The 14,730-nt window shown below is 43.9% G+C and overlaps 1 protein-coding gene across 2 annotated transcripts in view; it reads left to right on the forward strand.

Annotated features, from left to right (window-relative positions):
- Nucleotides 1-14,730, forward strand: part of OSBPL10 (oxysterol binding protein like 10) — a 289,059-nt gene that overhangs the window by 203,979 nt on the left and 70,350 nt on the right. For both annotated transcript variants that reach the window (XM_082637543.1, XM_082637544.1), the window contains one exon: nt 1,939-2,149. In XM_082637543.1, coding sequence (XP_082493669.1) covers nt 1,939-2,149 — 211 coding nt within the window. The remainder of the gene's footprint in view (nt 1-1,938; nt 2,150-14,730) is intronic.

Here is a 14,730-nt window from a genome sequence, read left to right on the forward strand (position 1 = left end):
ACTTCTCCTGAAATGTTAGCAGTTCTACATAGAGTTGGCTGTCGAAGAATATAAAAACATTTTATCTTTTTCAATGTTAAATTTAACTATTTTCTTGGCAAACCGAAACTGGTAACAGAGGTATTATTTTTACTGAATCTTCAGCCATGTTGTCCTAATAGACTATAATGATTCGTGTCATAAACAGACTCTCTTGCGCCTCAGTGAGAAAAAAGGGACCCTGGGGTTTCGTTCATTCTTTCAACAGATCCATCAGTGAACAGCACGGGTAGAATGGTCCTTGCTTTCACACTAGTACAGATGAACATAAGAAATAAGTAAATTACAAGTTGGGTTGGAAGATGGTAAGTGCTATGGAGAAAAATAAGTTGGGAAGGAGCACAGGAGTGCCAGGGTTTTGGTTGGACATATGATTTTAAATTTTGTGGTTCAGGAAGCTTTCCCGAGAAGGCAGCTCTTTAGCAAAGACCTGAAGGAGAAATGAATTCTTATTGAGCCCCTATTATGCCCCAGGTACTGTTTTAAGAGCCAGAATGGCTAGGTAAAAACTCTGTAATCTGCAAAAAATAATTTACATTGCCAGAGGATGGGCATGTAATATGTTTAATGTTGATATTTTAAAAAATCTTTTTGAAGTAATGGCACCAATTTTGGTAAGTAGGATTGTAATGGGGGAGTTTTTTTTTTTTTAAGGAGATGACTACACAGAGTGATAGGAAATAGCAGATATTTGCCTTCAAAAGAATATAGAAAAATAAGCCCAAGCATGGGATGAGTTTTGTGTCCAAGTCCATCAGTCCTTACAGAGTACTGCTTCTTCCCAGCTGGTGGCATCTTGATGGTGACAAGGATCCTCCTGGGATGACAGTGACAAAGCAGGAGTAATTGCTTCAAATTAAGGATGGCTTTTGTGAGGGATGCTTAAAGAACAGTGGACCGGAGTCCAGAGAACAGGAGTTGCTTCCTGCCTCTGATGCTGACCTGTGACCCTGTGACCTTGGGCAGGCTGCTTTAGCTCCTCCATGTATCAGCTCGACTGTTTATTTGTTTGCCATGCAATTTATGCTTTTATCTTGCTTAGCGAGATAAGTTGTAAAACAGGAGGGGCATGAACTTCACAAGATCACCAGTGAAGTCCTTTTCTAGTTCTTGAGTTCCTTTCTCCTTCATTTGTCCAAGGAGACACTGCTTGTCTATAGCTTACCAACTGAAGCCAGGCCACAACACAGGGTTACTGGTTTGTCACAACTTCAGCCATGGAGCAGGGCTGGCTCTAGAACTCCCAGTTTTTCTCCTCCTCCTGTCACCCTACACATGGTGTTAAGGAAGTTGTGGGCTCTTGTAGCATTTTGGGGTCGGAGTGGGTCGGCACTGGCCTCGGTCTGGTCTCACCCCCACAAATGCCAGCCCCAGATGTCACTTCTATTGCTTGAACTTCGAATAGGACTGCCAGGGAGTTAGGGATGGATTGCAGCTGGAAGGGAAGCATGGAATTAACCTTGCTCTGAGGCAAAGCCACACGCTTCCACCGTCTCAGATAACCTTCCGTGGTCCAAGGACCTTATTGGTCACAAGACTGCTATACTTTTAGTATATTTATTATTACCTTCCGAAGATCTGTAAACTGATACACCCAGGTGGCCCTGATGGTCCCTTTCAGCTCTAAAGCTCTAAAACCCTCTTGTGATCAGAGCTCTAGAGGCGTGCCTTTGTGTGGATGGACCCAGGTAGATTTCACCCAGGCCTGCATCATCCCAGGAGGGCTGTGCGCCGAGCACCCTCCGAGCTGTCTCCCACGCTGCTGGCAGTCTGGGTGGTAATGCTGTCTCTCACCACTTCCCCCGCACTTTCATCCACTCCGGTGGTTGAAGCGCTGGCTCCCCACCTGTGGAAGAGAGGACTTCGACCCTCACCTCCTGCTGTCTTCCCGTTCCGCAGATGATGACCCAGGTGGAGGGACAGCAGAAGAACCTGGTGCATGCCATCGAGTCTCTGCCGGGGTCCGGGCCCCTCACTGCCTTGGACCAGGACCTGCTGCTCCTGAAAGCTACCTCTGCTGCCACCCTCAGCTGCCTTGGGGAGTGCCTGAGCCTGCTCCAGCAGAGCCTGCACCAGGCCGGTCAGCCCAGCCACAGGCCCGGGGCCTCGGGTAAGACCTCCGGGGGCCCGCCCGGGGCTGCAAGTGCGTGCTCTCCGATGTACGCATGCATGTGTCTGTCTGCCATCGCCTTCCTCCTTTAAATCCATCCATCTCGCCTTTTATCCAAGCGCTTCTCCATTTACCCCTTCTTCCTTCCCCACCTCGCTTGGGCTATATTTTTATTTCTGTTTTACCCATTAGCAATTGCCATCCTATGCACAATTTAACGTGTTTCCATGAATACTCTGAAACTACTTTGAGACGTGCTGGCACCCGGTTCTCCGTTGCATTCCGTTTGTGAATTTTGCACTCAGTGTTGTGTTTGCAAGACTCATTGCTATGCAGCCTCTAATCCACTATTTCTTTTTTTTTTTGCGGTATGTGGGCCTCTCACTGCTGTGGCCTCTCCCGTTGCGGAGCACAGGCTCCGGGCACGCAGGCTCAGCGGCCATGGCTCACGGGCCCAGCCGCTCCGCGGCATGTGGGATCTTCCCGGACCGGGGCACAAACCTGTGTCCCCTGCATCGGCAGGCGGACTCTCAACCACTGTGCCACCAGGGAAGCCCTAGTCCACTATTTCTAACTGTGCCTGTGGAGTGCATCCCCCAACACTTGGCTCCACACCTTGTCCTGATGGACATCCGCCTTACCTCCTGCTCTCTGGACACCCGCGCCCCCCCTCTTCCTGTCCCCTCAGGGCCCGGTGTGAGAATTTCTCTGGAATACATAGCAGAAGCATTTCCAGTTCTTTATCAAGAAGCTAGAGATAATAATAAGCCCCCTTAAGATGCTCCAATCCTTTTGAAGTGTTTAATCGATAAGCAGATAGAAAGATATTAGGGAAGATTAAATTAAATGATAAAGGTGAAAATGGCTTGAGATTGGTCATGTCATACAGAATTGTAAAGTATTAGAAATAAGAGACAAATTGAAGCCTCATGGAGCTTTGTTGCCCAGGGTTCAGTGAATTAATGAGAAATGAGGCAGTTCAGGTGGTGGAAAGTATAGCTGGGTTATGACAGATAATCTGTATTTCACGCTTCCCGCAAGTCCCCTTTGCCTTCCTCTTTCACCAAGGTTAAAAGGGGGCTGTTGGTTTCCTACAGTAAACCGTATAAGGGTAATTCGGGTTTCTTTCTGTAATACCCACCATCATGTACTAAGCTCTGATTCTGTCAGCATTTGGCTTTTGCTACACATTTTCTGAAATCTTCACCAAGTAGATATTATTATGCCCATCATGTGGGTGAGATGCTGAGGCTCAGAGGGGTTAAATGACCTGCCCGAGGCCACCCAGCTACGGCAGAGCCACGTCCAGAGGTGGGCTCTTCCCACTGTGGCAGGTGCCTGGGGTCCTTTGTTCAGTCCAGAATGGAACACCCAGCGGACTCTGGGTTCCCCAAACTGGGGCCAGGGACACTGTCCTGCTCACATCATAATTTTCTCAGGGCAGGTCTATCTTCTTTTTCTTTACTTTTTTTTGGAAATAATTTGAGACATCTAGAAAAATAAAAAGCATAGTATGAAAAATCCTCAAATCTCCAAATACTCTGAATGCCAACATTTTATGACATTTGCTTCATTATCTTCTGTCTGTGTATATAAGCCTATTATAATATTCTAACCACTTAAGAGTAAGTTGCAGACTTGATATATATCTTTACTCTCATATACCTCAGTGTAAATTTCATTAAAAGAAAGAAAAAAAAAAGAACACTCTCCTATGTAATAACAGCGCAGTAGTCAAAATCAGTAAATTAACATGAATACAGTCCTCTTCCTAATCTGCAGACCTTACTAAATTTTGCTGATGGCTCCACCAGTGTCCTCTGGAACAAAAGGAAAAACATTCAGGTACAGGATACAGGCTGGGAGGGGCATGTGTGTCGAGGCACAGAGTGAAGGCACCCAATCTGCTTTTCTCCTTCCTTCTTCTTCCTTCTCCATTTGAAAAATGGGACTCTGATGCTGAGACTCCCTGACTTTTCCTGATCTGGATGGAGCCTCGGTGAGTGCGTCGGGGCTTGGGCTCAAATCAGTGTTAGACCGGATGCTTCTCAAGATTCCTAGGATCCCTCTCACACCAGATTGTATGTCCAGCCTCTGCGACCGAACAGGCTCATTCCGAGAATGAGTGGATAGAAGCTTAACCCATTTTATTATTCCTAAAATTCATCCCTTACATCTTTCTTCAGGGTGGCTTTCTAGCAAATTTCTAATTTTTGTTCCTGATTTTCATTGTGTCTCTGGGGTTTCTAAGGGCCTGGAGGGACAAAGCTCGAGGTGGAATTTCAGATGTGGTGAGGGTTGAAATGAGGACTATTGGGGTGGCAGGAGGGGGAGACCGAGCAGTGTCACAGACACTATGCCACCCAGCATGCTGCTTTCTGCAGCTCTTCACTGTCCCACCCCTGGCCTGGCCCCGTTTGTCCATCCTCCCTTCCTTTTAGCCATTTTTTTTTAAACATCTTTATTGGAGTATAACTGCTTTACAGTGGTGTGTTAGTTTCTGCTGTATAACAAAGTGAATCAGCTATACGTATACATATATCCCCATATCTGCTCCCTCTTGCCTCTCCCTTTCACCCTCCCTATCCCACCTCTCTAGGTGGTCACAAAGCACCGAGCTGATCTCCTTGTGTTTTTAGCCATTTTCACCAAAGAACTTGGTTGAAGGTTGGAGAATAGAGCATGAAGCATCATAAGAGTTATTTTGTTTCTTTGTCTTCTTAATCCTTTCCAAAGTTACATTCCATATAACACAAGCCCTTAGGTTTTAAAACATTCTGCATATGTCTTTTAAATCTGTGCCACATGCAGTGGTTAAGAATCTGCTTGCCAATGCAGGAGACACAAGTTCGATCCCTGGTCCGGGAAGATCCCACGTACCATGGAGCAACTAAGCCCATGTGCCACAACTACTGAGCCTGCACTCTAGAGCCCGTGAGCCACAACTGCTGAAGCCTGCGTGCCTAGAGCCAGTGCTCTGCAACAAGAGAAGCCACGACAATGAGAAGCCTGTGTACCGCAAGGAAGAGTAGCCCCCGCTAGCCACAACTAGAGAAAAGCCCCCACACAGCAACAAAGACCCAACGCAGCCAAAAAAAAAAAAAAAAATTAAAAATAAATAAATAACTAAATCTGTGCCACACATCTGGGGGAAGAAATGGAATTACTTCCTGCATCCAAAGCATCACAGTTGCCTGCAGTTAAAATGGATTTCCAGACTCTCAAGCTAGCAGAATAAGAGAATCTGACAACCCTGGGAGTGTCACCACAAAATGTGTTTGTTTAGAATCTCAGGGCTCTTGAGGTTGATAGTGGCTATAGCAGACTGACACCTGCTGATTAAAACATAATGGTTATATCCAAGGAGTGCCAGGCTGGGTTGATGGAAATCAAGATCTCATTAAAGCCAACCTCTGTCGGGGTTTCCTCTAGATGTTCAAGGGGCCTGGGGCAGGGGGTGCAGATCCCCTAGCACAGCCGGTATCCATGGGCATTGTTCTTGAAATTTCTATGCTTTCTGACCCCTGCACTGATTTTATTTTCCTCTGCCACTCTTCAGAATCAAAAATTAATTTGTGGTCTTGCAGCATTTCATCTTCTGTAGCCTCTCATTTCATCTTCTGGGGAATTTGTTGGCTCTGGAGCCTTTGTCTGCAGATGTTGCTCCCTGATCCTGATTTCATTTCAAACATGCAGAGCAACTGGACCAAGGTCCAGAATTACTTCAGCGTTCACCTGCTCCCACCTATGCATTTCAGGCTCTGGGCCTGTCTCTGATGTTACCTCTAAGATATGTGGGACTGAAATGCTTCATTTAACTTCTGTTTATGAAGAGGTTTGTAGCTAAAATTAATAATGTAACTTGGCTTTTTGGTCAAAGCTTGTGTTACGCAGCTCTCCTCTGTCCTGGTGACTAGATCTCCTCCAACATCTTGATGGAGGCAGTTGATTGATGGGGTGGGGCAGGTGGGCATCTGGTTTCCTGAGTCTAGATGCGTGCCTCTGATTTTACATGGAGAGGCAGGCAGGGCTGCTCCAGAGATGGCTGGGCTGCTTGGGAATCTGGGCTTGAGGGGGGTTCTGGAACCTTAAAGTGGTCTGGGGGCAGAGTAGTCTGCTGCCTGTGCTTCTGGGTAGTTCCTCACTTGCACCCTTGATGCGGGGAACTTGCTTCAAAGTCAGTGCAGACACCTGTGACCAGACCAGCGCGTTCTAGTGCGAGGTCAGAGCTGAGTACCAACGAATGGTGGGTGCAGGGCACGTTGGGAGAGAACACTGGGGTCAGAGCTGCTGGAGCGAGGATGGCAGAGCCTCAGGGAATAGCCGGATGATGCCCATGCCCTTGGACATAAATCAGGGCCAGGAGATCAAAACAAGTGTAATTGAAGAGAGGAGAACCGGAGCGGAATTTAATATGTGCTTCTTAACTTGCCCTTCCAATGACTTTTTCATTCTCTTTTAAGATTTGTGGGGATTGTCAGTTAATAAGCCAGATGCATTGGTTCCTCCTATTTTGGGGTTTGGCCAAAAGGGTCAAATAGGTGACACTATTATTATAGGTACTCTTCTTGGCTTTTCTGGCCTGTTGCCGTCTTCCTTCTGCTCTGCTTTTTTCCAGAAACAGCTTCAGATTCTCAGCCTTCATCTCTTTTCCCCACTCAGAGATTCTCTTTGCTTTTCTCTGTCTCTTATACCTTCTTTCTCAATACCTGCTGCTTCTGGTGAAAATGAGTCCCACGTAAGTCACCTTCCCTTATTTTGTGAGTAAAAGCCAAGATAGAAATGTGGCGATGATTCCTTCAGTAAACAGCATATGGAGAAAATGGAAAAGCTAACATTGCAGAATATTTCAGACGGTAGTTTTTTTTTTTTTTACAACTGTATAAACAGATTGTTTGAGTGGCAGCTCCTCCGTAAAGAAAACAGTTAGATCCTAACATCCCAGCTTTTCATCATAAATATGCTTTATGTTTTTCCCACGTTTGTAAATGTCAGTCTTATTCCATTGGGAAAAACCCTCTCAGGTTGACTGAACCTGAGAGGCGTGAATTCACTGTATTACAGGAAGAGGCAGGGGACCTTTCAGGGACCTTCACCTGTCACTGGCCTCTGAGCAGAGGTGTCACAGCCCTGGCACGGGCACTGCAGCTCCCAGCACTCAAGCAGGGTGTAAACCGAGGCTAAGGACAGAGTAAGACAGTTCCACGGTCAAACCTTAAAGCCCACAGTTAAATTTTCTGTAGCTTCCTGTGTGTTTCTGGTTGGTTCAAGGAACCAGAAACCCTTTTTTTCCTTCTTCCTGGCATTCTTCTATCTACTTAGGCATGTTGTGTGAGGAGATGCAAGCATGTGTCAAAGCCTGGTTTAAGGACTGGGTTTGCCATTTGGTGAACATCCGATCATTTGTCTTCCTCCTCTCTTCTGTTGGATCATCTTTGATGGTCTCCTGCTCACAAAGGTTAAGGTGGACCAGAAAGTGAAGGGTAATTAACATGCAGTTACCTGATTGACCACCAGTCAGCAGCCACATGGTAATATTTGATCCCAGTCTCCTTTGCATTTGTACTTACTGGTATGTTTGTGATCTTCTGAGTCCCTTTCTATAAGTGAGGCGTATCTTCTCACCTGTCAAACACATTAGCAGTAACACACACCACTAGCCTTTGTGCCACTAAGAAAAAGCTGCCAATTAAACTCTGACACGCCATTGAGGGTAAGATGAACTCCAACTTCAGAGCTGTTAAAATGTGAAAATTGGTGTGTCTTCTGATTAATGAAATATGGTTTAGACTTGCGTTTTGTTTTATGACAGTCTTGAGAATCTATCTTTCAAAAGAATAACGCAGTCCATTTATTTTTTCCCTTGCACTGGTGGTGGTTTTTCTGTTAGTCTCTGTTACACTTTTTTTAAAAAATAAGTTTATTTTTGGCTGCGTTGGGTCTTTCTCTACTTGCAACGAGTGGGGGCTACTCTTCGTTGTGGTGTGTGTGCTTCTCACTGTGGTGGCTTCTCTTGTTGTGGAGCACGGGCTCTAGGCATGCAGGCTTCAGTAGGTGTGGAGAGCGGGCTTCAGTAGTTGTGGCTCGCGGGCTTAGTTGCTCCATGGCATGTGGGATCTTCCCGGACCAGGGCTCGAACACGTGTCCCCTGCGTTGGCAGGCAGATTCTTTTTATTTTTTTATTTTTTTTTTTTTTGCGGTATGTGGGCCTCTCATTGTTGTGGCCTCTCCCGTTGCGAAGCACAGGCTCGGGATGCGCAGGCTCAGCAGCCATGGCTCACGGGCCCAGCCGCTCCGTGGCATGTGGGATCTTCCCAGACCGGGGCACGAACCCGTGTCCCCTGCATCGGCAGGCGGACTCTCAACCACTGCGCCACCAGGGGAGCCCGGCAGGCAGATTCTTAACCACTGCGCCACCAGGGAAGTCCCTCTGTTATGCTTTTTGTTTTCATGTTTCTATGTTGCTTTTCTTGTTTCCTCTTATTTCACTACACAGATTGTATTCCCTTTTCTTTAGTGTTTTGGGAAAAAATATGTACATAAATTCTAGTAGTAGTTACATTGCATTCTTCATAAGCATTCTTTAACTTGTGTTTTTCTAATCATCAAAATCAAGAATGACACTGTGTCTTCACTCTCTCCTTTAGTGCTGAAGACTTAGAATACTTTAATTTCCTTTGTTTCTCAGATAGACTTCCCAATTTTTGGTAATATAATATAGGGGCTATTGTTATTAGTATTTAAATATTAATTTAATACTTAATAATGTGTGATAAAGATTAAATCTCTTTAAAAGAATTTTAACTTCATAGTTGTATAATCAAGTTTATAAAAAGTATTTAAATTCAGTTCTAGGACTGGGACAGGATGAAATGAAGTGAGGCACCCACTGTGAGCACACATTTAAGGGTGCCAAAGTAATTAAGGTAAATGCTGTTTTAATGCAATATTTTTAAACCAAAATTAATGCAAAAAATCCAGGATGAACAAAATATCAAAACCTTAAATAAAAACAGGATTAGATAGTGTGAGGCCGGTGAGACTGAGTCCTTTAAGACATTTTTTGTTTTGGCATTAATTTTGATTTAAAAAATATTGCGTGAACATGTCATTTATCTTGAATACTCAGTGTTTTGGCACCTCTTTAAATCTTACCCCTAGGCAAGTGTCTTTTTACCTCCCCTGAGTCCCAGCCTTGCTCAGCTCTATGTTCAACTGGGTTCATTGCTCACTGCTAATCCTTTTATACAACTTCTCCAGTCTTGAGTTCTTAATTCTGCTGCTTTTCTTCATGTATTGGGATATGTCCTCAAGTCGTTTTTTCTCCCAGAAGGTAGAATATTTTCTGAGTCTCTGCAGCGCTGCTCAGAAGGCATACAGTGCAGAGTTTAAGAGTCTGGGCTCTGGAGCCAGGTGGCCTGGGTTTTCATCTCCCTTCTACCCTGACACTTACCAGCTCTTGTGCCTTTTTGTTTCTTTACCTGTCAAGTGGACATAATAATAGGACCTACCCATGGGTCATCATTAAGATTAGATGAGCTCACGCACGTAAATTTTATATGGTAGCCCTTGGCCCCTAGCAAGAGCTCAATAAATGCTGACTCTTTTTGGCAGAGGAAAGATAATTTGTCTGAAGATAAGCATTATCCCCCCAGCCCCGCACCCACCTTCAAATCTGTAGACTTTTATTTGCATTATTCTCTTCATCTACTCACCTTCTGGTGTTCAGTGTTGCAGCAAAATCCAAGACTAGCTTGATTTCTTTTTTCCTTTAAGGCAGGTCTAACGTTTCTGCCTAAATGCTTGGAAAATTTTTTCTCATGATTTTTTTTTAATTAAAAAATGTTGCCCAACTTCATGAGCCAGGCAGTCATTATACGACTCTAGTTTTGTACGTGTTTGAAATTTCAGTGAGAAAAAGCCTAAGAAAATATCGCCAAGCTGTGTCTAGATGTGAGTCTTTTCCCATTGGTTTTGCTGGACTGAGGTGGGCTGTTTTCAGCAGAACCCAAAGCCCTCTCTTCCGCTTGGGCTGTGTTTCTTTACTTCTGTCACTGTTTATTGTTTCTGTCCCACTGATCTGATCTCTTTACTTTAGGGTCTCTGTTGTGTATGTTCTGTCTCATTGCTGGTCTTGTGCCCTTTGCAGCTGCTCACTGGTAGAACTTCATTTTCTTGACACACTACTCACTCGACTTTCTACATATCCCTTCCGGGGATATTTAGGCTGCCTCCTGAGCTGTAGTGTTTTGGGCCGTTGGAAGGTGGGTGATATCCGGATCTTCTTTTTTTTTGTGGCCGTGGACACCTTTCAGCACTACTTTCTTGGCCTTCAAAGCCTTTGCTTTGGCTTCAGCTTTGGGAGGGGCAGGGGCTGAGAGAAGGAAAGAAAATGAGGGTGTGAGGGCGCTCACTACTGGTCTTGAGGCTGGAAGTGATTTATACACTCGTTTTCATTCGCTCTATATTAGAATTTTCCTCCTTTATCCTCATATGAGGCAGCTGTATCCAGACTCCCAAACCAGTGGCTGGTGATTAGAGCAGCTGGACTGGTCTGAGGCGGTCTTCTCTCCTGTCCTCCATCACTGGTTCTTTGATGCTCTTAATCCATAGAATGTACAGAAAACTGCATTTCCCAGCATGCATTGCTACCCCCATCCTTCCTGTCCTGGTCTTTGTCTCAAGATGCTGTGTATCACAAGCAGGCCAGACTCTACTTCCTGCCCTGTTGTCTGTCTCCTGGTTGTCATCTCTGAATGATGGTGGTGTGGAGGGGAGGGAGGGCCAGAGTTAAGGTATGGGAGTAATGGACGGAACATTGTCCTCATTGCCTAGGAGAGCAGATTTCATTTTTTCCCCTAGTGCTTTTGTAAGTTTTCCTAATTATTCTAGAGGACATGTACTACTTGCATAATAAAATAAAATGAAAAGAAAGTAGTACCCCTGTATTTATGAGACAGCTTCCCAGTATTTAGGATCTGAATCCAACTTCAGGTCTCTGAGCAGGAGTTGGTCAACAGGACAGGTAAGAAGTATCTTTCCACCTTTCTTAGGGAAGATTCTGGGTCTTGGAACCCTGGGTTGGTTTTCTTAGTCCAACCCCATCCACCTTATTATTTATGGGGATTCTTCATAAGCCTATCCTTAGCTCATCCTTCAGCCTTTGATTTTAGTGTTGTGAGTTTCTAACTTTTTAAAAATGACATCAAGGACTGATATATGGATGCCTTTTTGCCATTAAAAAAAAAGTTGTGGTAAAAATACAAATTAAAAAAATTTGGATTGGTTCAAGATGGTGGTAGTAGAAGGACGTGCTCTCACTCCCTCTTGCGAGAACACTGGAATCACAACTAACTGCTGAACAATCATCGACAGGAAGACACTGGAACTCACCAAAAAAGATACCCCGCATCCAAAGAAAAAGGAGAAGCCACAATGAGATGGTAGGAGGGGCACAATCACAATAAAATCAAATCCCATAACTGCTGTGTGGGTGACTCACAAACTGGAGAACACTTACACCACAGAAGTCCACCCACTGGAGTGAAGGTTCTGAGCCCCATGTCAGGCTTCTGAACCAGGTGGTCCGGCAACGGGAGGAGGAATTCCTAGAGAATCAGACTTTGAAGGCTAGCAAGATTTGATGGCAGAACTCCAACAGGACTTGGGGAAACAGAGACTCCACTCTTGGAGGGCACACACAAAGTAGTGTGCGCATCGGGACCCAGGGGAAAGAACAGTGACCCCAGGGGAGACTGAACCAGGCCTACCTGCTAGTGTTGGAGGGTCTCCTGCAGAGGTGGTGGGTGGCTCTGTCTCACCATGAGGACAAGGACACTGGCAGCAGAAGTTCTGGGAAGTACTCCTTGGCGTGAGCCCTCCCAGAGTCCACCATTAGCCCCACCAAAGAGCCCTGGTAGGCTCCAGTGTTGGGTCACCTCAGGCCAAACAACCAACAGGGAGGGGACCCACCCCACCCATCAGCAGACAAGAGGATTAAACTTTTACTGAGCTCTGCTCACCAGAGCAACAGCCACCTCTACCCACCACCAGTCCCTCCCATCAGGAAACTTGCTCAAGCTTCTTAGATAGCCTCATCCACCAGAGGGCAGACAGCAGAAGCAAGAAGAACTACAGTCCTGCAGCCTGTGGTACAAAAACCACATTCACAGAAAGATAGACAAGATGAAAAGGCAGAGGACTATGTACCAGATGAAGGAACAAGATAAAACCCCAGAAAAACAACTAAATGAAGTGGAGATAGGCAACCTTCCAGAAAAAGAATTCAGAATAGTGATAGTGAAGATGATCCAGGACCTCGGAAAAAGAATGGAGGCAAAGATTGACAAGATGCAAGAAGTGTTTCACAAAGATCTAGAAGAATTAAAGAACAAACAAACAGAGATGAACAATACAATAACTGAAATGAAAACTACACTAGAAGGAATCAATAGCAGAATAACTGAGGCAGAAGAACAGATAAGTGACCTGGAAGACAGAATGGTGGAATTCACTGCTGCGGAACAGAATAAAGAAAAAAGAATGAAAAGAAATGAAGACAACCTAAGAGACATGTACGACAACATTAAACACAAGAACATTCGCATTATAGGGGTCCTAGAAGGAGAAGAGACAGAGAAAGGACCTGAGAAAATATTTGAAGAGATTATAGTCGAAAACTTCCCTGACATGGGAAAGGAAATAGCCACCAAAGTACAGGAAGTGCGGAGAATCCCATACAGGATAAACCCAAGGAGAAACACACCGAGACACATAGTAATCAAATTGGCAAAAATTAAAGACAGAAAAATTATTGAAAGCAGCAAGAGAAAATACTTAAAGTGATGAAAGGGAAGAACCTACAACCAAGATTACTCTACCCAGCAAGGATCTCATTCAGATTCGATGGAGAAATCAAAAGCTTTACAGACAAGCAAAAGCTAAGAGAATCCAGCACCACCAAACCAGCTCTACAGCAAATGCTAAAGGAACTTCTCTAAGTGGGAAACACAAGAGAAGAAAAGGACCTACAAAAACAAACCCAAAACAATTAAGAAAATGGTAATAGGAACATACATATCGATAATTACCTTAAATGTGAATGGGTTAAATGCTCCAACCAAAAGACACAGGCTTGCTGAGTGGATACAAAAACAAGACCCATATATATGCCGTCTACAAGAGACCCACTTCAGACCTAGGGACACATGCAGACTGAAAGTGAGGGGATGGAAAAAGATACTCCATGCAAATGGAAATCAAAAGAAAGCTGGAGTAGCAATACTCATATCAGATAAAATAGACTTTAAAATAAAGAATGTTACAAGAGACAAGGAAGGCCACTACATAATGATCAAGGGATCAATCCAAGAAGAAGATATAACAATTATAAATATATATGCACCCAACATAGGAGCACTTCAATACATAAGGCAACTGCTAACAGCTATAAAATAGGAAATTGACAGTAACACAATCATAGTAGGGTACTTTAGCGCCTGATTTACACCAATTGACAGATCATCCAAACAGAAAATTAATAAGGAAACAGAATCTTTAAATGACACAACAGACCAGATAGATTTAATTGATATTTATAGGACATTCCATCCAAAAACAGCAGATTACACTTTCTTCTTAAGTGCGCACAGAACATTCTCCAGGATAGCTCACATCTTGTGTCACAAATCAAGCCTCAGTAAATTTAAGAAAATTGAAATCATATCAACCATCTTTTCTGACCACAATGCTATGAGATTAGAAATCAATTACAAGGAAAAAAATGTAAAAATCACAAACACATGGAGGCTAAACAATACGTTATTAAATAACCAAGAGATCACTGAGGAGATCAAAGAGGAAATCAAAAAATACCTAGAGACAAATGACAATGAAAACACAATGATCCAAAACCTATGGGATGCAGCAAAAGCATTTCTAAGAGGGAAGTTTATAGCTATACAAGCCTAACTCAAAAAGAAGAAAAGTCTCAAATAAACAATCTAACCTTACACCTAAAGGAGCTAGAGAAAGAAGAACAAACAAAACCCAAAGTTAGCAGAAGGAAAGAAATCATGAAGATCAGAGCAGAAATAAATGAAATAGAAACAAAGAAAACAATAGCAAAGATCAATAAAACTAAAAGCTGGTTCTTTGAGGAGGTAAACAAAATTGATAAATCATTAGCCAGACTCATCAAGAAAAAGAGGGAGAGGACTCAAATCAATAAAATTAGAAATGAAAAAGGAGAAGTTACAGTGGACACTGCATAAATACAAAGCATCATAAGGGACTACTACAAGCAACTCTATGCCAATAAAATGGACAACCTGGAAGAAATGGACAAATTCTTAGAAAGGTATAACCTTCCAAGACTGAACCAGGAAGAAATAGAAAAAACGAACAGACTAATCACAAGTAATGTAATTGAAACTGTGATTAAACATCTTCTAACAAACAAAAGTCCAGGACCAGATGGCTTCACAGGTGAATTCTATCAAACATTTAGAGAAGAGCTAACACCCATCCGTCTCAAACTCTTCCAAAAAATTGCAGAGGAAGGAACACTCCCAAACTCATTC

This window comes from Mesoplodon mirus (assembly GCF_964341445.2).
Source record: "Mesoplodon mirus genome assembly, chromosome: 12".
In the NCBI taxonomy this organism is placed as follows: Eukaryota; Metazoa; Chordata; class Mammalia; order Artiodactyla; family Ziphiidae; genus Mesoplodon; species Mesoplodon mirus.